General features: G+C 44.9%; 1 protein-coding gene across 6 annotated transcripts in view; it reads right to left on the reverse strand.

Annotated features, from left to right (window-relative positions):
• hdac4 (histone deacetylase 4) overlaps positions 1 to 26,814 on the reverse strand; it is a 79,879-nt gene that overhangs the window by 15,023 nt on the left and 38,042 nt on the right. For all 6 annotated transcript variants that reach the window (XM_011611939.2, XM_029829811.1, XM_011611936.2 and 3 more), the window contains 20 exons: positions 23,523 to 23,720; positions 23,290 to 23,435; positions 22,798 to 22,948; positions 21,243 to 21,363; positions 20,689 to 20,807; positions 17,009 to 17,137; positions 16,704 to 16,810; positions 16,460 to 16,579; positions 15,964 to 16,180; positions 15,409 to 15,617; positions 12,111 to 12,389; positions 10,676 to 10,862; positions 10,166 to 10,299; positions 9,487 to 9,589; positions 8,764 to 8,810; positions 4,688 to 4,795; positions 3,673 to 3,728; positions 3,500 to 3,587; positions 2,752 to 2,871; positions 2,573 to 2,670 (listed from right to left, as the gene is read on the reverse strand). In XM_011611939.2, the coding sequence (XP_011610241.1) occupies positions 2,573 to 2,670; positions 2,752 to 2,871; positions 3,500 to 3,587; positions 3,673 to 3,728; positions 4,688 to 4,795; positions 8,764 to 8,810; positions 9,487 to 9,589; positions 10,166 to 10,299; positions 10,676 to 10,862; positions 12,111 to 12,389; positions 15,409 to 15,617; positions 15,964 to 16,180; positions 16,460 to 16,579; positions 16,704 to 16,810; positions 17,009 to 17,137; positions 20,689 to 20,807; positions 21,243 to 21,363; positions 22,798 to 22,948; positions 23,290 to 23,435; positions 23,523 to 23,720 (2,737 nt within the window). The remainder of the gene's footprint in view (positions 1 to 2,572; positions 2,671 to 2,751; positions 2,872 to 3,499; positions 3,588 to 3,672; positions 3,729 to 4,687; positions 4,796 to 8,763; positions 8,811 to 9,486; positions 9,590 to 10,165; positions 10,300 to 10,675; positions 10,863 to 12,110; positions 12,390 to 15,408; positions 15,618 to 15,963; positions 16,181 to 16,459; positions 16,580 to 16,703; positions 16,811 to 17,008; positions 17,138 to 20,688; positions 20,808 to 21,242; positions 21,364 to 22,797; positions 22,949 to 23,289; positions 23,436 to 23,522; positions 23,721 to 26,814) is intronic.

Genomic DNA, 26,814 nt, shown 5'->3' on the forward strand with positions numbered 1-26,814 from the left:
GGAATATGCAAAAGGGTATGAAGGGAAATGAGTGTTTTTGAGAATACTGATCAACTGTGAACCAAAGGTCACGTGTGCGAGGATAAAAAAACTGTTAATTGTATTTACGACTGACCGAAGAGGGTGTCATCTACCCCACCGGCGTGTCTCACCCATGGATCCAAACTGTGAGTGGAATTATAGGGCTGAGCAGGTGGGGTAAACTTTTGTTTGGGATTGTTTGGTGTACCTAGCAACAGGTGGACGTGTCAAAGTCCCCGGGGAGGAACACTGGGTTTGGGCCTTCGCTGGAATGCATGAGTGATTTTGGAGGAATGTTGTACAGTCTATTAAACCGCGATTCAGTTTTACCACTCACGTACTAACAGATTTCCTTTTTTGTTAACTCTTCATCATCAAGTTTGATAAAAAGGCCATAAGCAGCCTCTGCCGGGTCATTGACCTTTGTGTTTGTTGGCACTTTTGAAGGCAACATCTTCCATAAACGTGATACAGCTCCAGTTGTTTAGCGCTGAACACACTCTTGTTTCATTCACTCACTGTGTGTGTGTGTGTGTATGTGTGTGTGTGTGTGTGTGAATGCAATAATTCCTTTAGAGATCAAGATACTGATATATGCATCAGAATGATTGCACAAGTGAAATCTGAAGCATTTGAACTATGAGTTATTGTCGCGTTGAACTTGCAATAGGTGGTGCAACATTCGTGAATCCAATGGTATTGTTCCCAACTGAAATGCAGCTGTAAGATCTCCAAGTTACCCAATAAAATTGAAATAAATTGTTTATCTCAGCCTCTTTTTATGTAACTTGCATTGTGTAACTTATTCAACAACCAGTGTCCATTAAGGGGGGGATGTCCCGGGTTAAACGAAGCTGGGACCACTTTAATAAGTTATTTTAATATTTCATTTTATTTTATATCACTGCGGTTAAATAATCCATCTATTAAATGCAGAACATCGCCAATAAAACTTACATTAAAAGAAAAACTATTACTGGCAGCAAAAGTCTGGCTTTAGGAATATTAAATGTCACAAAACAACCCCACCCCCTCAGCACAGCGGAGAGGCCAGGTAAGGCCCTTTCAGACTCGTTTCAGAGTCAAACCAGACCAGAAATGGTTAACCTGTAGTGCTTGAAGGCTTTCCCCATCCGTTCATAAAAAAAGGAAAGCAGAAGAGGGGAGAGGGAATCAGAGCGAAAAGCTCACACACGCACACTTACACTTCAAAGCCTTCAAAGCCGCTGAGGAGGAATGGTTTGAATTAAGTTTAATTCTCCTCCTCTCTCGTCTTTCCAAGTTCACGGCAGAGGAGGGGGAGAGAGGGAAGGAGGAGGGGATGGAGAGGGTGCTTCTGGTTTTCATTAGGGACAATTTTCTTATCTTTTTTCTCTGCGCATTCTGGAGGCTCAAGCTGGATCCCCTGCAAATGCGACGTGGCAAAGACCGAAGGAGCAACGGGAAGGTGCCGACTGCGAGGCACGCATCCCGCTCCCGGAAGTGGAAGGAGGGGGAGGGAGGGGGGGAGCGGATCCCAACAAGGAGACCAAAGAAAGGGCAAGAGGGGCTTTGTTTATCAGGTGAACATTCGTGTGTGTCTGACTGTGAGCACCAACGCTGATTGCGAAACGTGCAGATGTGAACACTTGTGGATCTGATTTTGTGTATATTTACTTTATTTCATTTAGAGTCAAGGTCCTCTGGAGCTCTGTAAGCTGGCGTGGATGATAACCATTTTAATTGACGGGAAAATTCAGTAACTGCCTCATTATGAACGTTCAAGGCTTGTGTCTGTGTGTGTGAGTGTGTGTGTGTGTCCATAGGTGTACATGTTTACTTCTCAACCTCAATTTTCAGGCTGGAGTAGCGTCACGCCTGTTTTTAAGTGTAACACTAGCGTGTGAGGCTTTATCCATGCATCCATTTTCTAGTGGTTATAAATAAGTTTGTGGAGGTTGAAGAGACAAACAAATGGTGTTAGACAGGTCCCCAGTCCATCACATGACACACACCACTGACTCAAGCTTCAGGGTTGGATAATCTAATAATGGATGGCTAGAAAATACATATTATAAATTAGGGGGTGTCATCAGTCTACAATGGTGACAGACCAGGATCTGGACTGCATTACGGGAATACGGCGTACATCCAGTTCTTGCGTGCCAAAAGCTGTGAGAAGACAGTGTCCTGTCAGTTTGATGTGTTAGCCTCAGGCCAGATGGACACACAGCTGCTAACATCTTCAAAGAGGGCTCAGCCGATCCAGACCTGCTCCTGACCAGCTTCAAGAAGCAGAAATGTGTATCAGACATGGCCCCGTCTATGCCTCTATGCCTCTCAGACCATCTTGTGTGTGTACGGGTGTGTGTGAGGGGGAGAGGGAATATAAATAGTACCAGAACCTGAACTTAATAGAAATCAGGCCTGGCATGAGGAGAAGCTTCCTACCTACTCATCAGTTCATTTGTCAAACACTTAATAGATTTCCCTCTGAGACGTTTCAGGCCAGATATTTAGCAGCAGTTAAGTCAGAGAGCAGCTGTCGGCCGTGAGCACTGAGGCGTCTCACCTAAACGCAGCCAGGTACTCTACATCACCCATGGGGGGTTCCAGTCCTCCCGTAAAGGCCATGTTCACGTTGAAGCCCACACCTGCTCCGCTGCCCACCTACAATGAGAACACAAGACTTTTAAGTTGAAACAGAGACCCTGGGGGGGACAGCGAGACAGACAGGTGACCTCCTCCCACCTCGTCCGGCGCTCCACTGCCAGGGAAGAAGTTGCCATCATCGTAGCGGTGCAGTGAAATGTACAGAATACCAGGGTCTGCGTAGAACGCCTGCTGGGTGCCATTGCCATGGTGAACATCCTGCAGGTGACAACAGAACACATCAGGGCAAATTTGTGCATAGAAATTTAGAAAACTAGATCTTAAAGTGCTTTTTATGGCATTTGATAGATTAACCTAAAGACCTGGGCATCAAAAGGAAATCTATAAATATATTTAAGGCAAAACACTCAACTACCTTTGGCTGAAACTTAAAACAACTTAAAATAAATGAGCTCAACATCTATATTCCAAGAATGCTTTAATATAGCGGTCCCAGAAATGTCCCTGTTGGCCAGAGGCAAGGTGGCACCATGAATCTGCAGCCAGCATTTAAACTCCCCCCAGAACAGACAGACAGGAAATGAAAAAGGCCCTTCAAAGACTTTTGGGAACGGTCTTGGCCAGCTGTGGATGTCGCTGACGAGCGTTGCTTTTTGATGCAGCTGAAGGTCAGTCGTACCTGCTCATAAATAACCCATCTCTCTCAATAACACGGGGACACGCTCTGACCGAACCACAGGAATTTAAAATAATTCATCAAACACAGCATGACTGAGGTAGATTTGGAGGGGGTTACTGTTAAACTACTACTCCACTACATAACTGCAGGTAAATGTTACTGTTTACATCATTGGGAGGTGAAACTAAACCCTTTTGTAGAACTCACCCAGTCCACAATGAGGATTTTCCTGACACTGAGCCTCTGCTGCAGGAGCTTGGCCGCTATGGCAACCGAGTTGAAGTAACAGAACCCCCTGCAAGTGACCGGAGGCAGAAACAAGTTTTGTTGAATTCAGAGGAAGAAGAAGCAGCAAGTGTGGAACCAGAAGAAGAACTCACATTGGCGCACTCTCCTCGGCGTGATGTCCAGGCGGTCGAACGACGGCGAAACCGTTCTGTCAGGAGAAACATGACCATGTTCAGCAGCAATCTCAGACAGCTACTGTATATAAAACATCATGGCCCACACACACACACACCCACACACTGTTGCATTTGGTCAATTAAGGGCAGCCTTGTTAATGTGGGGACCTCTGGGATTTACTGACTATGTGGGGACACCAGATAGATGTCCGAGCTGATGCAGACTGATGCTAGCTGGGCTAATGATGTTGAGTCAGCTGCTGCGGATTAGCAGGCAACTCCACAAGTTTATTATGAAGACAGGTGCCTCCGCTGGCCAGGGACAGAACACAGAACACATAAAGTGGAATTTCCTGCATCCTTCCAGGATTGTCTTAGGCTTTTGCAAGTGCTGGGGTCACCATATTAGCAGAACAAATATTACAAAGACAGCCAGCTACCGCTCACTGTGATAGCTGCTCTGCAGGTGGCTGTGGTGGAACTTCAATAAAACAGGCCTGTTAGCAGTGGCTGCTGGGATTCGCAGCACCAGTGTGCCGGGCCTCCCTGCTGGGTTCAAACAGTAAGCAGCCACAGCAAAGACTGGCTGGGCAGCAAAACATGAAGGGTGGAGATGCTAGTCTGAGGGGTTATAGCAAGATTCTGGATGGAAAAACCAGAAGGGGCTTTCTCTCTTTTAAAAAAAGAGAATAGGAACATTCTAAAATCCTTTTTTTGCCCTGTTCTCTGTAGAAAAACCTGAAATTCACTCCGAGGAATCTGACAGGCAGGAGAAAAAAAATCAAATGTTTCTTAATTGCATCCGTTATTTAGAACAAGGAGGGTTCGCTTCAGCTTTGTTTTATGCTGAACCATCTAAAAAGGTTATTAAAAACACACAGAATTACCACAGACATAACAAATGACCAGACTCCTTTAGTCACTCCAGTCCACATAAACAGAGGGGAGGACACGGTGTGACGTCTGACTCAACCCAAACGTCTCCACAAACCTTCAGTTCGCCCGATGCCACTTTGAAAACCAGCTCCGCCACCGAACCGACCGCCAGACGGGCCGCGGTGGACGAATGGACTTCGTTCCAGATGGTGTCACTGTCCACCTGAAACACGTAGTCATGCGTCAATTCAGTCATTCAAAGGACAGAAGAGAGGAGCACGTGAGATTCCATTTACTGAAGAATAGCCAGCGTTGTGGTTGATGGTACTTTAGTGGGACAGTGATCGTTAAACTGGGGTGGGGAGGGTTATTTAGATTGGGTCATTTTTCAGCTTCAAAGTTTGTCTTTCAAAGCTGCAGTTCAGCAACCGCTGGCAGACACGGAGAGGCAGAAACACATGTTTGGAAGACGACTCGAGAAGAGAAAGGACCAAAGCTGCACAAAATTAAAAGGACGGCGACGTTTCTAAAGATGATAAACGATTTCATTTACTGTATATGTGTGTAATAAATGCAGAATATATCATTGAAAAGTTATTATGGGTTGGGGGTCTGGGTTAATTTTATGGTTTTTATGCAATAACGTACCTGTAAAAAATAAAATGAACTACAATATTGTTTTGGAATAAATTGAAGGTTTTTATAATATGCAACTGAAAATGAAGAAGGCTGTTTTGAATTGAAATAGGCTGAAGAAATGTTAGAGAAATGTTACTTCTGTGAATGACAGCCTCCGTTTTGATATCAAGAATCCAATCAAAATAAAGGTCAAACAAGCCTTATTCTCTTTTCTTTAGAACGTCTCTGTAAGCGCTTGGGAAATGTATTTTTCAGCATGTTGATGTCATCGTTCACCATCAGCCATCACCATCAGTTGAGCGGTTGACACGTCAGGGCTGCAGACGCACCAGTTTCACACCTGGACTCTTTTTATAGACGACTCACGCTGTTTTATACATGCACAAACTTTGGTATTGTCTAGTTGAAGTAATTGTCATTCCCTGGAGAAAACATCACCTGTTTCTCAGCATGTGTTGTTCCAAACTTTGCAAACAGCACAAAGGAAAACGTCTGCGTAAATATGCAGGTTACCCATGATGCAACATTCATGACCGTTCCAGAGTTTTGAATGATTACAGTAAGTTGGAGACTAAATTAGTTGAAAGATTAGCAGCCCAATATGCGTTACTGAAGAGCCCATTAATATCCACAGCCATTCTAACACAGCAAGACATCAATAAGGGCCACATAAAACCACTTCAGGGGTTCTCACACCTTCTCAGGGGTCAAAGGTCGAGAAGAACAGGTAAGAGGGAGTAATGTTTGTCGGATTGCCATATTTAAATGGAAAAACACACATGGGTCAGAGATGCAGATGCCCAACCATGGCACCAAATTTTTTAACGTTAATTTATAATATTAACTTCTTACATGGATGTCAGGATACAAAGAAGCTCAAAGTTCTGCAATTAAACAGTTATTTATTTCGTTTATTCACTGGAGAGAAGATTTCAGCATTGATTGTATGCATAATTATGTGTGTGCGTGTGTTTGAAAGAATTCTGACGTGGGGCCGCCATTTAGTGGTCAGGCCTGATTAATGCTGAGGCACGCTTGGCGCTCGGCCCCAAACCCAACAGCACATCCACACGCAAGCCAAAGGGAGCACGAGCTTGTGCGGGGCTGAGAGCGAGCGAGGCCTCGCGCCAGATAACGTACACGCCGCTGCGGACGCTGCAGGCGAAGAGGGCTGCAATAAACAAAAAAGAGGAGCAGCCAAGAGATGAAAAGGAAAAAGCAGGCCGCGGTGTCACTGCGCCAGAGACGTTAGCCGCCAGAGACGTTAGCCGCCAGAGACGTTAGCCGCCACAGCCAGCGCGTCTTTAACTATCTTTCGGTCAGTCAACTGTACTGACTGCTGCGTTAATACCGGCCACCCAGTCAGCAGGACTCAGCAGCTCTTCAAAGCATCAGGAGAACTTTACTTTTCTCTCATCACCAGTGACAACAATGATCACGGACCCGTAAAAACATCCACAGGCCAGAAAAAACCTCCCAGCTGATCCAAGACAAAAGGTGCTTTAATTAGACGCAAAACCCGACAGTCTATGAATGTGTGTGTAAGGAGGGACGTACACACTGATGTGACCACAACTGACATGATTAGAGAGCTCTAAAAGTACACCCACACTGGTCGTATGTTCAGGGCTGTTGTCCTGCTGAAGAAGCTGCCACCTCATGGTTCAGGGTGGGGATGGCGTGTTCTGGTGTCGCCCACCGAACTTCTTGTTGCCTTCTTCAACAATGGCTTTTTTCTCGCCACCATAAAGGCCAGATGTGTGGCGAGCTGGATTGATAGTGGAGAGACCCTCCCACCTGAGGTGGAGCCGCTCCTCTAGAGCGACCTCGTGGCTGATTAACGCCTGTCAGTTTAGGTGGACGGCCACGGCGTGGTCATGTGATGGCTTGCTCGGTGCTCGAGATGTTCAAAGCTGGAGATGTGTTTTCAGAACCTTGCTGCCGTTGCTCAGCCTTCATGAGGCAGTTTATTCACTGGCATTCTCCAACAAACCTCTGAGACCTATTTCTGCTCAAAGAGAAGGACTCTATTTAGTAATCAGGGGACTTCTGAGTGCAGTTGGCTGCACCAGGTTTTATTATTTCAGAGTAAAATGGACTATATATGCACACCTTTTAATATCATTTCATGCTCACAGATATGAATACATTTGTATGAGCTGCATTAACAATAGAAATGATTATAACAATAGTTTGAAAATGTTTTTAGTTTTACTTTATCTGTCAGCAGACAGTAAGAAAAGTGAAGATATAAAATCCAATTCCTTCATTGATAGTCAACTGATAATAACGTATAATTTAAACAGATTGATGGATTTTTTTTAAATAATCACATCTTATACTGGTGCATCATATGCAGCGTATATGATGGTGATGACATCAGGAGATCCAGTATCACAACAATGCTACTGCGTATTAGAGCTGAGACAAAGTGGATGGGAAACTCAATCCTATGTAGCAGTCATGTTAACGAAGGCAAACAGAAACATGTGCAGACAGGGCGATTCATTATTTCCCCGGTTGATCAGAACTTTTTGGAGTGATAAAAAAGTGAAGTGCGTGTGTCTGGGTGTGGGTGCGCGTTTCACTCTTGAAGGTAGAAAAAGAGCGGGAACGTGCTGGTATGACAGAATGAAAGTTTTCCCCAGGCTGACAGCCTAATTTCAGCCCCCTTCCTCTGCAAGTGTGTGTGTATGCGGGTGCATTTCTAGCATGTCTGGCGTGTGTGTGTATGCGCGTGTGTGTGTGACAGGAAGACAACAATTTAGCTCCATTTGCCATTATAGAGGCAGAACAGAGCATGTGGGCTGCGGAGCCTCAACTCTTGTTGTTCCCACCAAAGCAGCCTCAAGGGAGGGCGAAAGGGAGAATTTAAGATGGACAAAGAGAAGCTGGGGGGCTCCTAAACATTGGAGAAAATAATCACACACACACACGACACACAAATGTGCGTTTGAGAAAGATTTCCCCTTCAAAAGACGCTTTCAACAATCCTGCAACAACTGCATGTGCACAAACATCCTCAAAATACTGCTGTGCAAAAACATGCCCCCCTACCATCTCTCTCTCCTCTATCACACACGCACGCACATGCACACACACACTAAAAACATCTGGATACAATTACAAACGCAGCAGAAAGGCAAGCAACAGCTTTTGTTGCCTCTGGACCTTGACGGGTGGTGTGTGTGTGTGTGTGTGTGTGTGCGTGTGTGTGTGTGTTTGTTTGGTGGAACAAGAACAAATGGGCCCATTATTTATGCAGGGGCAGCGGGAGAGCGAGTGAAGGGAAACACGGTTATTATGATAGCATTTGATGATGCTGAAACTATGCTGATTGGTTTCATTACAGTCAGACGCAGCAGTGCCGATCGACTATTGATGAGATTAACACGATGTCGTTAAAAGCAGCCGCCTATTACAGCCATTTTCCACTGAATCAACCGCCGTGACTAACTCTGGCCCATTCCAAGAAAAAAAAAAAGTCAACAACGCTAATCAGGGATACCTAATTGCAAAGTGAATACTTGTAAAGTGACTTAACTTACTCACCCCTATGCCTCCACATGGCAACCTCACAAACATTGGACTCACTGAACCTGGGGGGGGAAAGGATGAAATTTAGAAAAAGACAGACAAAAGGTAACCAGGGGAAAAGGTAACTTGATGGGTGCCTGACCTCTGAAACAGCATTTGACTTTATGACCTGATCTAACAAGAAGAGTACACAGGGGCGCGCTTTAATGGGCCGAGGTGAAGAAAACAAGCGGCCCTCGCCGCCTTCATAATCAAGCCCCCTCCTCTCTTCAGGGAAGAATCAGGATTTTGGGCCAGAAAGTGATTAGCTTTGTCGTTCAGAGTGGAAATCAATAAACGTCTGCTTGGTGACAGGTAAGAAAATAAACAGAAATCCAGCTCGTCTGGAAAATGCAATCTCCGAATGACAAAACCTTTATTTGTTTATGCCTCTTTAAACCAAACGGAGCTACAAAACCTTTACGAAAAACAGGCCACTTTTGTTTTCAGGGGTTTTTTCCCCTCCTTTTTCCTGCAGATGTTTTCAACTGTTTTTGAATTTAGTCTCACTGACCTGTTTCCCCCCATTGATGCTTTTTTTTTTTTCCCAGGACATGTTTCGATGTTATAAAAAACACTTCTCAAACAATCTCGAGGTAATGCCGGAGGATTAATGTCGAGTTCCACCAGCTGTCTGATACTTTTTTTAAAAAAAAAAGCTGCATTAGATTATTCACTTGTCAATTAATGAAATCTTACAGTCAAGTTTTTGCCGCAGTGGGTTGGTGCCGTACAGCAGGACGTGGGCTTCAGAGTGGATCGTCTGCAGCTCCTCCAGAGAAGCCTTTCTGCCACGGATACACTGTTTGGGATGAAGACACGAATGAAACAATAACTACACAACTACAGATATGGCGCCTTTGCTGGAAGTCCGTTCGCCTTCATCACACGCCACAAGGGGGCAGCAGAGTACAGCGCACTGTGCCAAATTAATATTGCGAAAGCTCTGGCCTGCACTGATGAGGGTATTCAGAAAATGAGGAGCTCCAGCAGTGTTTGCACGTTCAAGTTATAATTTGAAGGAGGAAACAATCCAATACCTTAAAGCTATCTACTTTAGTGTTAAAACCGTGTTAATAGTGGGTGGCTACAGACTGCCCCCTGCTGGTTATAAGAACAACTTACAAAACAATGTGAATTTATGAATATTAGAATTCTGTATTTTTCATATTTTTGTGTCTATTTGGGCAGTCAATCTATATCATACTTTCCTATATGTCTTATTTAGAACCGATTTATTTGGAGTTTGTTAACTTTCAAACTGTAAATGACATATCTATAAGACGAAAAAAGCAAAAAAGACAAAAAACAGTTTAGATTTAAAATGGCTTTAATACCATGGCTGTCCTAACCGGGTATTTAACCCTTTGGGTCGTACCTCACAGTGTGCCCTGAGACCCGTTTCCTGAAGCCGGGACCAGATACTCTGAATGCGGCCAGCGTGCTCCGGATGAATGGTGGTGTTACCACACATACACTGATGCTTCTGCATGAGAGAATCGTAGACCAGACCTGTAAAAAAACACACAAATAATAAACATACAAGTGTTTCAGGGTAACAGTTTACAAAGACGGCAACCTTCAACAACTGTGCAGCAGTGTTTGAGGGGCCGGGCCATCGTAAACAACTGGCCACGATGAGACGTTCCAGTGCAATAAGTCATACTTGTGGCGGGGGTGGGGTGTGTCATCGAGGCCTCCAAATTACCTAGCAACAACACTGTAAATACACAGCTGTTGTTGGGAAGTCACAGTGTCTTCTGTAAACTGCAATTAGCAGGAAAAATGCCCCCCCCCCCCCCTTTTTCACAGGTCTGTATGAGAGAGCACAGAAGCAAAGAATGTTTTTCCTGTTTGGATGTGGTGCGGTCGTAATTCTGTCACAGACCTGTGGTAAATCGAGGCTTGGTCGTGGACTCGGGCACTACGATGGGGAAGGAGGCGGAGGCTGGAGAAGACTGGGCCCTGGACAGGGGGCGGTGGCCGGCGAAGCTGACCGGTAACCCAGCTGCTTCCATAGAGGCCTGATAGTTCCTCAACTGGTGGATCCGCTGCTGCTCCAACAACAGAGCCTGCTGCTCACGCACAACAGAGAGCTGTAATGCACACCTGCTGCCAGAAGAGGGCACTAGATTCTCATGCTTTGTTTAGAAATCGCATAAATATGGCAGCAATTTGACAACGTATTACCAGTGAAATCCTTTCAATACCTAGTCCAATTTCAAAAGAATAATTATATTAATTATATCTACTGTGCTTGTCATAATGGCAGCTCTGAAATCACAGTTTTTCCAAACGGCTTGACAAAATGATGATAGAAATTACTCTTCATGGGATCATCAGCCTGCCAAAAAGTGCAATAATAACCCTTCACAGTACTTTATAAAAAGCAAACAAAACCAGTGATTAATGATGATTTCACTGAAAAAAGGAGGAAAGTGATCCAAGACTTGGGGGAATTTGGGGATATTTAGTTCAATTTCTGCCTGCACCACCAGAGCACCATGGCGACAGTGAAAAGGAGTGCCTGATTGAATTTGGCTGAGTCGACAGCAGGGAAGGGCCAGACAGATGAGGACATGGCGTCCTGTGTGGGTGTGTATGTGGACACGTGTGTCTGGGAGTGCGAGCGATATAGACAATGCACACTGTGTGGAGGAAAAAAATACATATAAATGAATACTTTTCTTTTTTTCGTGGCAGGGTTAAGTGTGTGGGTATTTTGTGTGCGTGAGAATCTGACTGTCCATATGGAATCGCATTAGAGAGCAGTGTGGAGGTGCCTGAGCCATTCAGAGAACAGAACACAGCTCTCTGCTATGAAACAATGTGAATTTTAAGTGTGTCTTAAATGACTTGAAGAAAACAAAAATGTTAAATATGGCTGAAAACATTCCAAAGCTAGAAGAGGAGGGACGTGGCGTGTAATGTTTCAGTGGCTGCTGGCTCCGTCTGTCGCTGCTGTTAGATAATTCTGTCTACTGTCGGCTTTTCGCTGCATTCATTACTTTGAAATTGAGAATTTTGATTCCTCCAAAATTCTCTGAATGTAAAGACGGCAGCTGTAGCGGAGGGTGTCTTCGCGACTCAACACCGATTTCATTAAGCGAAGATTTGGATGTCACCACGTTCGTTAATGCTGAAAATATCAAACACATAGCTGGAAAAAAAGGGATCTGCAGCAGTGATGGTGCCGAATGCAGCACTAACGAGGCCTTAAAAGCATTTTTGAACCTACAATAATGAGATAATTAGACTGCTTTGCTTTTTAAAACTCCTGAAAAGCAAATTGATCGCTGACCTCCTCATTCCTACATCCTCACCTGTCTAAAGAGGAAGTCCTTCTCGGCCTGTCTCTCCCTCTGCTCCTTCTCCTCCACCTCCTGTGGGTCCACAGGTTCTTGTTTTATCACCACGCTCCTCATTGGCCCCGCCTCCTTCACAGGCAATGACGATGGTGTTGGGGGCGACGAGGAAGAGGGGAGCCCCTGGTGCTCTCTCAGCTCCTCTTCCGTTTCCTCTGGGTGACTCTGGTGTTGCCGGGCCGGTCCTGATGGGCTGGAGCTCACAGCTGAGACCTGGTCCGTGGGCTTGGACATGATCTACAGAACAGCAGAAAACAGACTAGCTTAGACGGAGAAAAAGATGTGTTCTGCCATTTTCTGCAGCAGCTGCCGCTCCGACCTTCATTCTCTTTGGTACAGATGGCAGGACGTGGTCATACAGTATGTTGTCCATCTTAATTTCTAATCTTTTGTAGGACAGGTCACAGTAACCTCGGAGTAGCAACCGCTCAAATCAAACAAGTCCGTTGTTTAAAGCCAATGTTTGTGCACCAGAAGAAAAGCCTTTCTAAAATATTGTTCTCATACGAGGGGACGTTGCTGAGGTTACAGAAACCTTCGGGTCTGACCGCAGATTCAATCAAACTCATCCAACAATCGTTCGGAGATGAAGCCATATGATGTCTCGGAGTACAGAAATGACGCCAAAAAAAATGGGGATTAAAAATCAGATTGAAAAGCTCACAAGCACAACAAGACCAACAAAAAAGAGTTCCAGCAGGGAGGGCAGGGGTGATTTTCCAGGGCAAACAAGATATTTTTCATCCCAAATCAGCTGACTGCTCTGTGCTGCAAAACAACCATGTTAATGACCTCAAGGATAGCCACAACAAAGCCAACACCGGCCACAGCTCTGTCATTTTCTGTGCACGTCGAGGCTGAGCTTGATTTTTAATCCTCCGCAGGTAAAAGAACCTTATTATTCTGCAGCCTTAGGGAATTATGCTGCTGTAGTTGCCCTCGTCCCCGTTGTTGGTCCCTGTTGTTGAAAGCCATCAACCTTGAAGGTCATGGTTGTGGTGAACTGTTTGAGTGCGCACACACACACACACACACACACACACACACACACACACACACACACACACACACACACGGCACATTGCCCAGGGAACAGTCTATTGACGTCAGAGAGCGGACTCTTGCCTCATCCCAGTCCCTCTTCTCTAAACAATCTGAAAACACTCGTCCACTCCTGCCGCTCGGATTCTCACTCATCCTCTCTCTTGTTACTCTCTCTTTCTTTAGCTCGCTCTCTCTCTCCCACACGAACAGTCTTTGGGGAACAGAACGACTAAAAAAAGGGAGCTACAAGCACGGACAGACGGGCAGACACAACGCTAACGTGTTGGATCAGTTGAAAGATGGAGAAGCAGAAGGTGGAGGTGTCTGCGTCTCCCACGGCAACGTTGCCAGTTTAACACCAAGCTGATGTTTCAGGTGATTCAAAACAGGCTGCAGACTCAGGTTTTAACACTTTAAGACTTTCAAATTTCTATTAACATCCAAACACATTGAAAGGAACCTTTTTTTTAAAATCTCAGCCAAACTCATGAATTCAACTGTGTTCCTGAAATATTTGGCTAATGACGGCTGCACTGAGGCGCTGCATCACGTCCTAAAAATGTGCACAGTTTTTAATTATATTAGCATATCTAATGCCAGCAACGCATTTAAAAAAAAAAAAAAAAAAGTTGTGAAGCTCTGTTGCTTTAGAAACATTCTATATACCGGTAGCCCAGAAGACCAGTAGATCTAAGGCTGCACATGAAACGCCCACCTAAGTGGATCCCGTTTCCGCTGCACAGGTTCGCCGGCGGCTTTGTAGAATTTCAGATGACATAGTTAACTCACACAGCAGCGATGTCTTTATGGAGATAAAGGTTATAATAGGTATATGATCCCGCAGAGAGGCTATTTTCTGAAGCGCAGCCCGAAAACAGGCCAGATGGTCCCTCTCTTCTGTATCCTGGAGAAGCTATAAACATTAGCTTTGACAGGTCAGAGCGGAGGTCATCTCACACAACCTTTGTGGAAACAGGTCTGTCTCACAGTTATTCCAGCTACAAACGATGTTTCCTTACTCTACACGTGAAACTTGCATTAAAAATAAGAGCGAGATGCTGTTCTGCACCCTCACGTTGACACAACTTAACCATAGAAAAATCAAAGTAGCTCTTTCAAAGCTGTTTTTGCACACACTCTTTAATAACAACCACAACTGTCTCTTGGTTATTACATAATCAGGGATTTGCGAATTTGACCAGGAAATACAAAGATTTAGCATGTTTCCCCCACACCAGTGAGTTCCCTACATATTCCAGATGACATTCAGAGGACTCCAAACGGACGGTCACGGCATCAAAAATAGGTCAGCCAGATTAAAACTCCAATACTTTCATACGTTTAATCTCAAACCAAACTCATGCACACGATGCAGATTATACAGATCAACCCCAGCTTTTTTTTAATTTTAATTTTAATTGTATCACTTGTCTGTGGTGACATCCCAGGGCTTAGCTGTGGAGACTTTAGTATAGGTGACAGGTTACAGCAAGAAGGCCGATATGAGTCTGGGGTCGCATGTACACGTTGACAATGTTTGTGTAACCAGAAGAGGGAGCTACAACTTATGTCCTACTGTTAGAACGCAAAGAGAACATGTGGTCGACAATAGCGTGAGCTACAATTATTGTCTTAGTGACTCCTGTTTTAGCGTAAGATGAAAATAAGACTTAAATGTCTTAAGGTCGATAAAGGGTCGATTTAATTAGCTGTAGGCACAGGAGAGATACCTTCTCAAAGAAGCCTGAGTCACGGACGGCCAAAAAGCCAAGTTGTGACAGCGTAATCCTGCAGGAATGTCAGCGCACACGCACACAGATGGATGCACACAACACAAACAATCTACCTCTTCACAATTATTCTATAACAATTGCCTGCAAAGCCCCATTTCAACTTGTGTACACACACAATGATGCAGTGACTCACACTTCCTGCGTGACCATATACAGAGACACCTTCCTCTGGAGCACAGTTGCCAGGGTGACAGGGAGAAGAAGGCACACAGACAATCAAGACTTCCGAGAACACTTGTTCAATGTGGGATGATTCATTCATTGTTTGGACTGGATTTTAATATCGGCGCTGGAGACGTGGACTAATGATTTTTAGAGTTCACCTGCCCACCAACAATCACTCAGCAGATACAGATGTGGATTTTTATCACGTCGATCATTATTGCCAACATTTAACTCTGGAAGGAATAAAACCCGACCTTGCTGATGATGTGCTGCTGCTGTTGGAACTGCTGTTTGTGTTTTTCCAGAAACTGCTGGTGCTGCTGCTGGACCACCAGCTGCTGGAGGGCCTGGGCCTGGCCGCACTGCTGCTGGGGCAGGGGGGCCGACTGGGTTCTGCCCAGAGGACGGTGGCCTCGTGCCAGTTTGGAGACGGAAGGCGATTGTAGCGGGAGGCCTCCCAGGCCTGGAGTAGCAAAGACGAGAGTCATCTTAACCATGTGACACTGGGACTTATGCTGTAGTTAGAGACTGGTGCATTAAACTCCTGATGAGTGAGCAGAAGTGATAACTATAATATATATTTAATATAATAATAAGGATCCAAACTGAGCTAAACACTTCTTGATGTAAAAAAGTAAAGGAATAAGTCCAATTAGTTCTACAAATGCTAAAGTCAAACCACATTATTTATTTCTCTTCTAAATGTTTAAAATTGTGATTACATTATTGACTTTTATTATGAAAGGGTCCAAACAGAAGACAGGTGAAGACTAAGGGGAATAAATGTCATGGTTTGAACACACGCTCACCCATTGGACTGTGACCCTGCTCCAGCAGTACCATGTGTTGCAGGAGGGGGTTGTGAGCGCCAGCAGCACCCCCTCCGGGCGCCTCTCTGTCCAGAGCCGAGGACGTTAAATAAGAGGGCAGGTGGGTGGGGGGGAGGAAGGGAGAGGTGAGGGGAATTCCTTGTTGCAGCGCAGGTAACGTCAGGCGACTGTCACCGTCTTTGTGTCCCGACACCACCTACAAAATGAAGAGAAGAAGAAAAATGGACAGATCCATAGAAAGTGAGCGGCCAAGCTGATCAGAGTTAAAATCAGCTTTCTGATTTATCAATGAACGAACCCGGTTCAGGCTCGGTGTGCTACAAACGCATTACAGCTCTGCATTTTTAATGAAGCCATTATCATTCTCTGAAGTAAACCAGAGAGGTCGAGCACGTCGCCGGTTTATTTTTCATATAAACCACTACAATCCATTAGAGATCACTAATGCAGCGTTGTATCGTTGTAATGCACTCACGCTAGCAGCAGGACCGGTGGCTGGCAATCCCAGGGTGATGTTGGGCAGAGAGGGGGAGGTGTAGAGAGAGAGGTGGCTGACTGACCCTTCCCTCGCAGCCAGCCTCTGGAGCAGGGAGGCCTGGACACACACAAACACACCACTGCAGAAGGTCCAAACACACCCTCCACCGTGGAGAGAAAGAGTGTCGGAGTCCTCTGACCACCGACGCAAAACACCTAATCCAACAATAACACCTTCTCACCTCTCCGGGGCTGCTGGAAATGGTGATCCCGTTCTCACTGGGAATGTTACTGGAGCTGTTGTTGGGAGAGCTGGGACCTGAGCCTGGTGCACTGTTGCACGCAGAGTCTAAAGCACAGAAAAGAAGGAGAGTTGATCTTTTTCTCTAATTCTTGCCTACAAAATCTCCAATTTAGAAAAAAATGGATTCGCCAAACAGGGATATATCTCCCCTCATTGAACTTATGCAACCAGCTACAGTCAAAATCCGATTCGGCACGAGGCACCAAAGGCCACAGGAATGACTCCAACAAGAAGTCGGCTCACCAGCAACGTCCAGCGAGCGCTTCTTGGCAGAAGGAATGGGACCGTCTTTCCTCCGAAGCAGAGGGCTACTGCGGCGCTCTGTCACCTTCTGCTTTAGCCGGGAGCGAAGTTTCAGGTTGGGCTCAGATGCTGCCCAAACCCAGAGAGGAATAGAGAGAAGCACAGAGTTTCAGTCAAAGTGAAGCTTGGAAACGAATTAAGACGATTATGTAAATCAACATGTACTTTTCGCCAACATGGTTTAATCTATTCCTTTCGCAACTAAGCAGCTGGAGCCGAGCATTGACACATTTCAGCGTTGACTTCCAAATTGGTCGCATAATCTAAAGATATTACAGTGTTATGCTCTAGATTAGCCTCCTAATGTGGGAAAACTGCTTTTTTTCATTCTAATGCTTCCTCTGTCATTAAGATTTAGTCCGTGGAGATATAAAACAAGGAGCTCTATGCAGCGAAAACAGCTTGTCCACACAGAATTAGCCGTATGTTCTAATTTACAGGTTTGGCAGATGAGGTTAGCCAGGTCCTTAGATGGCGAAGGCTGGAAGAGGAGGCGAGGCATCCGGCTGGCAACTCTCTCCTGTTACCCCCCATTTAATGCGCTGTTACCAGACTCCTTCACATGCTGTATTAAAACATGCCAAACACTGCAGGTACTTTATGTGTTTCAAGGATCAGTTGCACTTCCCTAATTCAGATTATTAAAGCTACTTTTACTCCCAGTTTTAATACTTTTCCTGCCTGTAGGTCAAAACTACTGTTTTAATCCATCAGGAGGTGCAGGAGGGGTGAAGATGGCATACGCATTTAAAATACAAGAGTACTTCCCAAACACACTTTTAATTTTTTGAAGGAACAAGTTTCTGAACTTGTAAAACTGATAAAAATGATTACACATGGAGGATGTTCTTCCAAAGAGAGACGGGGTTGATCAGGATAAACTGAACTGAAAGAAATGCTGGGAGAGAAAGGGATTGGTAGTGTTGCTGCTTTAGCCAATGGCAGCGTTCCGCAGATATCTTAATTAGTTTCAAAAAGCACTTGGAATGCACTCAGTGCTGGAACGCTGCATAATTGAGTGCTGGCATATGCTGAAGACGATTTTAAAATACACAACCAAAATGATTTTTTTTAGCATGCTTGGTTTTGATACTTAAAAAAATAACTTGGATAGTCTTTATTTACAGCCAAAGCCGTCGCAATTATCCCGCGACTGTTGCTGTGGTTAACGGAACCGGCCCCTGCTGTTCAGATGGAGTAAAGGTGGGAAGTAACAACAGAAACACATGAGTGACCATGTGTGGCAGAAGGGCACTGGGGAAGGTCGTACCCGAGTCCATCTCATTAACAAATGGATGGATAAAAGGAGGGGAGTTATGACAGAAGGGCACAGGGTGTGGCGGCGGGACTCGGTTAACGAGGGGGGGGGTTCAAAGGACAGTAAAGGAGAAGGAAAAGGAGGCCGAGGAGTTTTGTGTTTGTGTGATGCTCGTCGTTGGCGGTTGGGTGGGGGGTGGGGGGGGCTTGCTCAGGACGCAGTGACTTTGAAGGGTGTTAATGCCGACTGGGCAAAAGCTCACCAGCGTGTGCACGTGCGAACACACTCACTGCAGAGGGCCCAGGCGGGATTTACTGCTGACAATGGCATTTTATTACAGACCTCTCTCCCTTTTTCAGCTCTGTCCATCTTTTCACCCCTCCCTTCCTCTCATTTGTTGTTATGTCACCCTGTTTTTGCAGACCAGAAGCAGCCAATGACAAAAGTGTGTGTGTGTGTGTGTGTGTGTGTTTGTGTACGTGTATGTGTGTGTGTGGGGGGGGGGCTGTTGAGATGCAGGAAAAACAAGTCAGCATCAGTTCAAACTCCAATTGTAGATGGAAGGTGTGCTGGTACAGGAGAGGTGCCAGGACACCTTCAGAGCATTGCCCAGATACCCTTGAGAACCAAATGGCCACATGCTCACATAGGGCCCTGCGATGAGCTGCTGACTTGTCCAGAGGTGAACCCTGCCTTCACGTGTCTGCAGCTGGGATAGGCTTCAACAACCCCCCCGCGCGCGACTCAGCAAGGAAAATATTGGTCAAGGAAAGAAAATATATATACATATATTCTTAAGTTAGCCAATTTGTGCAGGTGTAGTGGAAAATATGCGCAGTTTAATATTTTAGATGAAAAGAAGAGGTTGCCTGGTCCTTGACAGCCAAAAACTACAGTGTTGAAGTGGTGAAATTAGCATAAGCATAAAGGAAGAGAAAACAATGACCCCTGACCCACAGCAGCCATAAAAGACGTAACCCTGAGCTCATCCGGCCTCTTGCTTTCTAAAACTTCCATTCTGACCCTTTTCCATGACCATAAATCAGCACCCAACCCAGCCAAAACCTCTGCCTAAATAAATGGGTGACACATCGATCCCAGATTAAACGTTCCTGTAACTGACGATTAATATTTCAATCCTCAGAGCAGGATGAGGCTGCTCCTCTGAAGCGAAACATATTGATCCACTTCTCATCTATTCTGACAGGCAGGAACCCAGAGCTGCTACTGGGAGGAAACAGTGCTGCACTTCCCAAGAAACTCATCAAGGCAGCTTCCCAGAAGCAATCCTCATCTTCATGATACATTAGGCCAAGAGTTTAGAGGAAAAAAGAGGATAAAGAGTGAAACATGTGTGTGTATACTGTATAAATCTATAGATATATACAGATAGGTATATAGATATATAGATATAGATATTGGATAGGTTCCTAATATGCCTGAATGTGGATTAACTGGTGAAACTTTTTCAAAACTATTCTGGTTTTACCATTAAAGAATTACCAAAAAGTCATCAACGAGAGTTGAGAGGAAATGGAGCCAATGGTCGACCACGAACAACCAATGATGACCGCCACATTCCTCGTGTGCTTTTTTTGGGTCAATGTATAGGCTTTGTGCTGAAGTGAAGAAGAGCTTCTTTCTACGGATTCCTGAAGTGCTCAGTGTGACACGGGCCTGTGTGTTTGCGTGGGACAGTGAGTGAAAGAGTCGGGGGAGGAGGAGGAAAAAAAAGGTCAGCGTGACAAGTCTGTCTATCATGATTAGAGCCAAAGAGACTTCCTGCTGCAGCTTTCAAAGTGTCCCTCTGTGTTCTCTGAAGCCGGATCACAAAGCCTCTCACACATATACAATGATCCTCTGTTTGTAATGTACTCTCAGCCGGGCTTCTTCATGTACATATTCGATTCGCACGCATGCATCAGCATAAAGGCTCATCGTGGGTGCGGACGTCATGTGTGACGACTCCGGGCGTCAGAGATCCCCCTGGACTGTGGTCATCGCTGTCACTCACTTCCACTCGGCCACAGCTTTCTCTCTGTCCGCCCATTTAATCTGATCCACGTCAGGCCGCTGTTGGCACAACGGTTCCCAGTTTGCCTCGTCAGGCTGGGCATGTCCTTCTCTCAGTGTCCCCATAAATGACACACGTAAAACCCTCCAAGCTGTTGTCATTTTGTCATTTTAAATTTGAAAAATGTTCTTAGTTCTCTCTGGGGAGAAAAATGCCATCAAGCTTGTTTTACAAATATTACAGGGGGTCAATTTCAAATTCTCCCATGCATTAGTCAGCTGCTTTGAAAAGGAGGATAATTACCGACAGGAAATTTAAAAAACCCAAAGAGAAACAGCCATTCTCTACCTGTTTTGCGGAGAGGGAAGTCATCTTTTGAGTCGTACGTGCCCAACATTGGGTGGGTGTATGCTGACAGTGCTGTTTGGGGAGGAGAGCTCTGGTCCAGAGAGCTGTGCTGGGTTTTTCTACAAAAACAGACAAAACCAGAAAAGCTGAAATACAACAGGATAAGAGAGCTGCACGTCAAGACCAACGGACGGTGGTAGTCTAGGCTAGGCTAGCTGGGCATCGAACTAATGGCCAACCAGGATTTCAGTGGTGTTGACAAGTTTCCTCACTGATGGTAGACACTTCAGACTGCTCCAGGCTACTTAAACCCTCCTTAGTTATTCACAGCACGACAGAGGCGGCGGCGTCTCCACACAGGTCAAAGTTAAGCGAGGCAGGTACCGAGTGCCCCATTAACAAAAGACACATTTTATCTTAATGAATCTAATTGGCTTTCCCAACCTACGATTGTTTCAACTGACTTGAATTTGAAATAAGGCGTAAAACGACTGGATAAAGAGTACAATACTGTGCCTTTAAGTGCATGTGCAGAGAATGGCTGTGACACTCACCCATACCAATAGCGCGGGTCACTGGGCAGACAGTGGTTTAGGTTTCGCTGAGCCAGGGCTTTCTTCTTGTTCAGCACAAACTCCTGGAGTCGCATCTTAACCTCCGTACTGGCGATGGCACCTACGCGAGAGACAGAGGCTTGTAGACGCCGCCCACGCGTTTAACGTTTCCCACAGACAAGAAAGCATTATCACCCAGGACCACTGTGCACACTTCTTGCATCACAGTCATGCAGAAACTCCAGAGAAATGAGCAGTGTGCTCTGCAAATTGTCTCAAACACACACCGCAAGTTTCAACTGGCTCCTGTTCAATTATCCCCCCCCCCACCCCCCCCATCCTGCAGCTACAAATTGTGCAGGAAACCACAGATGAGTGTGAGGGAACAAACAGAGAAGTGAATAAGAGTGGAGATGAAGGCTGATTATGTGCAGTTGTGACAGAGGGAAGCTCCGAGTGTAGGTGATGAATAAGAATATTTGAATCTGACAACAGCCAACACATGTTCTCTAAATCACAGTGCATCTGGAAGTGCTGACACGCCAATATATCCACTCAGCCACTGAAGCAAATTGGCTTTTATGAGTCTCCCTTTTATGCAATTTATTACAGTACTTAACAAAGCTCCCTCTGTTTCCATCCCAATGCTCTTTCCATAGATGTGAAACTGGGCTCGCGCTGCTGGTTTTTACAGTCAAAAAAGCCTGGTTCGGTCCACTATTATCTATGTTCTCTTGTGCCCAAATCGTTACAAAAACCCAACATCTAAGCATTTAACAGCCGTGACCGGTAAACACAATAAACATCTGTAATAAAAATCTGTCTGACCGGTAAACACAATAAACAAAACAATATGGAGAATTATTTCGTGCTCATTTCCTTTATTCCGCACTTGAGCTCATTCTGAGAGTGAATTTTGCTCAAGTCTGTATTTTTCCAGGTCAGGAATAATTATAAATGCCCCATGGATGGAGTTAAGCATGTTTTAAAGCATTTATACTTCCAAAGTAATTGAAAATGTTTGAAATGAGACTGAAAATCAAAGGAGAGGCCAGAAACACATCCATACAGGGCTAGCAATTTCCCACGATGCAAAACATCTTGTGACCATACATACAGTAACTCCTCAGAGTTTACAAACTCTGGAGCCGCACCATATAACTAGCAAGATTAGTGAACACAATGACCAAATGCAAAAGTGTAACAGAAGCTGACAGGACCTGGAGCAAAACAACACTAAAACAAGAGAAAGTGTCAACACAGGGCCATGAATGCAGCTCCAGGCTGCTCCTCTCAGCCTCAGATATTCCCTGGGGTTAAAGAAGGGAGGTCGGGCCTGTTCTAACTGCTGCGCCACCAGGCCAGGCATGTGTCCGCACGCCTACGCCTGCAGAGCTAAAGGTCAAACAGTGAGAGCAGATGCTGGCAGCGTCCAGTGTGCAATTAAAGCCAAAAAGAGGGACTTTTATATATCACTTCACACCAGTAAACAAACAGATGATATCAACTGGTCTCATCATGGCGTCTCACACGTGCTCCTTGCTGTAATACGTACTCTCCTGGCCCCTGTCCTTGTTCTTGAGCTGATGGAGTTTGTATTCCCGCTGCTGCTTCTCCAGCTCCTGTTCATGACGCTGCTGCTCAATCTTCCTCTGGTGCTCCAGAAGCTCCTGTTGGTGCTTGAGTGCTAGTAGGTCCTGTTGGTGCTGATGAAGAGGGAGACAATGATGCTCAGCAAATGAACGGGCCTTTTTACCCCCCAAACAGATTGACACAGTTGTCCCAATGCTACTCCTATGATGTTGGGAGAGTTGGCGTGACTGCTCTGCTGATATCTTTGAATGTGTAGGTGCTTTCCTGACCAGGTGGACTTTATAGTTACTATGACAATCAAAAAGCAGCAGAACAAATCACCTCGCTATTCACGATGGAGCAGACACTTTTGTCTGTCCTTCATGAGCAGCATTACTGTTGAGTGCAGTCTCAGTGTCCCTGGTCTGCTCAGTGGCAGAGTGGAGTTGAAGTGTAGCAAAGCCGCGACTCTCACCTTGATGTGCTCTTGCAGCTGGATCTCATGCTGGCGCGACAGCTGCTCGTGCTGCCTCTGGAACTCGGCGATCAGTAGCTGTCTCTGCAGCTGCTGCTTGTGTTTGAGAGCCACCAGCTCCTGCTGCAGCTGCTGCTCCTGGTGGTCTGCGAGCATTTTGGAACGCCATTTATTACCAGAATGTCTCAGGTGACAGGTGTGTTTGTATGAGAGAACATCCGCGCGCAACTTACTGATGACTGAGCACCTGCCCGGCTCAGACGATGTGGGACAAGCTGTGGAGGATGGTGGCGTTGGATGGGGTTGGGAAACCAGGCCGAAGGTAGGCTGCTGCTGGTGGTTGTGGTGGTGGTCTACACGCAGGTCCATGGGGAGGATGGCTGTAGCTGCGGGGGGCACCTGCATGGGCAGTGCTGCTGCGCTCACGTCCACTGGAAAATGAGACAAACAAGCCAAGCAAAGGATTACAATTTAGTTTTCAAACAGAAATCAACTACTGATCAACACAGTGGAGTCTTCCTGTCAGTTAACTGCAAATGTTGTATTTATTATCTTTAATTTACAGGTGAAAACCCTTAAAATGTCAAGCAGCTGGATAAAATCAATTCAACACATAAAAACTGGAGAAAAACACACCACCACTACTTGTCTGACCTACAACTATAATCCCCCCCAAACAGTGGAAAAACAAGCTTCTGTGTACAATTATTATAAAATAAAACACCGACAATGGACGGAGAATTGTTTCTGTGGGCCAGTGAGTTAAATATATCCAAAGAAACTTTGGATCTTCAATGCATCAGCTTAACTTTCCTTGGAATATTTGTTTCTAGAATTGTTATATAATTAATTTAATGTCCAAGCAGTGTAACACTGGCTAGCAGCCTAAATTCCTTGTCCCCTACAATCCAAATAAGGTATTTGGACACTTGTTACATCAGCTGTCTGGATGCAACTGCCTGGACTCAGCCTTGCTACTCAACATCACTATTTAAACCGGTTGTTACTGCTGCTCTCTGTGTTGGCAAACAGGGAAATTAAGCCTGTTTTGGAGCTGTGCATATTGGGTAAGAGCATTAGCAAAGCAGGATAAACATCAAAATATGTCCGTAATTTCAAGAGCTGTCTACCTTGTGCTTCCATCTCTGAGAGTTTAGGCACCACCTATGCAAAAATCATCATCAAAGTGACCTGATGCACCTATTTACACACATTTTCTGGGCAAAGATGACAAATTAAGGGACATACAGGGATGAGACAAGACAGCCAAGAGCAAAGAAAAATCCCTCTAGAACATGAGTTTTGCAGGGGGGATTTACTGACACGCATTCAGACTTAATGTGCTGCACGTTTCTATGTTACTGTGTCCATGTGAGATATATCTTGCTTCTTCTATGACAGACTACCTCAGTGTAATCGTGTCTCTGAGGACAACATGTCCTGATTCCCGACTTGTTAAACTTGACTCGAAGTCTTGAACAGCTACTTTAATTCCAAACACAAAATGATTCGTGTGTTCTGACAAATGTCAAATGAAAACACCAAATCCTCACAAGGTAGAGCTTTTTATGTGATGACTTTGACACCCTTTCTTCAAAAAGGGCTGCAAAAATTGATTAGTACAACAGTTTTCAGGTTTGAAACAGTCTGTAGCAGAACAAAATGCTATTCACTCAAATCCTTTTAAAAAGGCAATGAAAGAATAAAAAATATATATATATGTATTTCTCCAATTATTGATCTAAAGACCAAGACCAAACTTCAGCCTGTGTGTCAATCAATATCTTCTCAGATCAGTCACACCAAACCAGTGGAGAGCAGCTTCATCCAATCACCGATGTCCTGAGTTCCCCCCCAGTGACCAATGAGGTAGCGATGGAGTTGCGGTTACTTGCTGAGGTAGCCAATGGCATCATGGGTACTGGGCAGGTTTGCAGTGCTGGGGGAAACTTAACACCACCCAACGGGACAGTGGGGAGAAAAGGAAGGGCGTGTCTGGGCTTGTGTGTCTTTGTGCATGTGTGTTTTTGTAAAAAGGACGAAGGTCAAAGCCTAAAACTAAGAGCAGCAAAAATAAACACTTTTACACCTTTCACACTGCAATTTTCGATAGAAAGTTGAAGTCGATGTTAAAAACATCCAAATAGCAGAAGGGAGGACATGTAAATATACTTGGATTAAATATACTTATACTTAAATATACTTGGAGTTCTCCATTCAAAAATGGCCAGCATGGAGCTATAGCCATCATGACTTCATTTGTGCACGTATTGGCTTAAAAAAAATGAATCGTGGATTTTTTTTAAAGAACATATAAATACAGTTTATAGTTGCTGGCCTTAAATGTTAACGTTTACCTGCATAAACACCATCCGGCAGGAATATGTGAATTTTATATGAGACTCTGTAAATCTGTATGAAAAGCCAAGCTCTTTGTTTGTCTACAGTGATCTAGTCAAATAAACCCGCCGAATGGGATAAATCCACCGTTGCCTGAGAATCGCATTGTTTTTGTATAAACGCACTTTCCACGGAAACTGCTGACACAGCCACGATAATTGCTTTGATAGAGTGATTATTGGAACCCTGTTCGAACTCGAATGTTTCATTTCCAGGTGAACAAGCAGACAGCAACATTAGAAAACACCACTGTTTGTGATTCTCACTCTGAACAATCGGTGCCAATCAAGCGTGTTGGTCAAACAAAGCCTTTCCCAGTGAACCATAGGGAATCTCAGTCAACCCTTAACATTCGCCATTCACGCATGCAGTCACACACACATGTCTGTCAACTGTTTGCACACGTTAATAAGCGGTAAACAACAAGGTCAAGCAAACAAAACCCTCTGTTGGGTCAGTGCACTTGAGACGCGGTGCTACTCTGGACACTGGTATCCTTTTGGGGGGCATCCAAGCACCAACACAGGCACTATTTTCTGTGCCTAAAATGCATAAAACTTCCCTTCAATCCACAGATTTTCTCATGTATATCATCTAACACACTCTCTTGCCTTGGTCTGAGGAGCCAACTTGACACTCCACCAAATGTGCATTGGAACACACAGCCACAGGACGCTTTCTGGACAATAAATAAACATTAAAAGCAATAATAATCAAAAGTTGACCTCTGTCAGCTACCAAAGTCTGCTCATGGCTGATACAGAGGCAGATTAAGAACCCAGTGGAGGAGAGAAAGAGGAGAAGAACAAAGCTGTGCAACATGCGTGCACCTAATAGTTAATTCGCTTTGGTCATAGACAAAATTCTAATAACATAAATCCAAATTACTTTTGTGAGAAATCATAACAATAATAAATACTTGAGGATGACGATTTAGATTGTTGCGCCAGTCTGAAGTATCATCACTGAGTTCACAAGACGCTAAAAATGTAAAATATGAAACAGAATCGCAAAACAAGGACTTGCGCAACAGCTAAAACAGGTAAAACATAGCTGCCAAACATGCGCCTACTGAGAAGCAATAACTTATTTTAAGAATGCGCGCGTGTGTGTGTGTGCGTGTGT

The sequence above is a fragment of the Takifugu rubripes genome, chromosome 1 (assembly GCF_901000725.2).
Source record: "Takifugu rubripes chromosome 1, fTakRub1.2, whole genome shotgun sequence".
Taxonomy (NCBI): domain Eukaryota; kingdom Metazoa; phylum Chordata; class Actinopteri; order Tetraodontiformes; family Tetraodontidae; genus Takifugu; species Takifugu rubripes.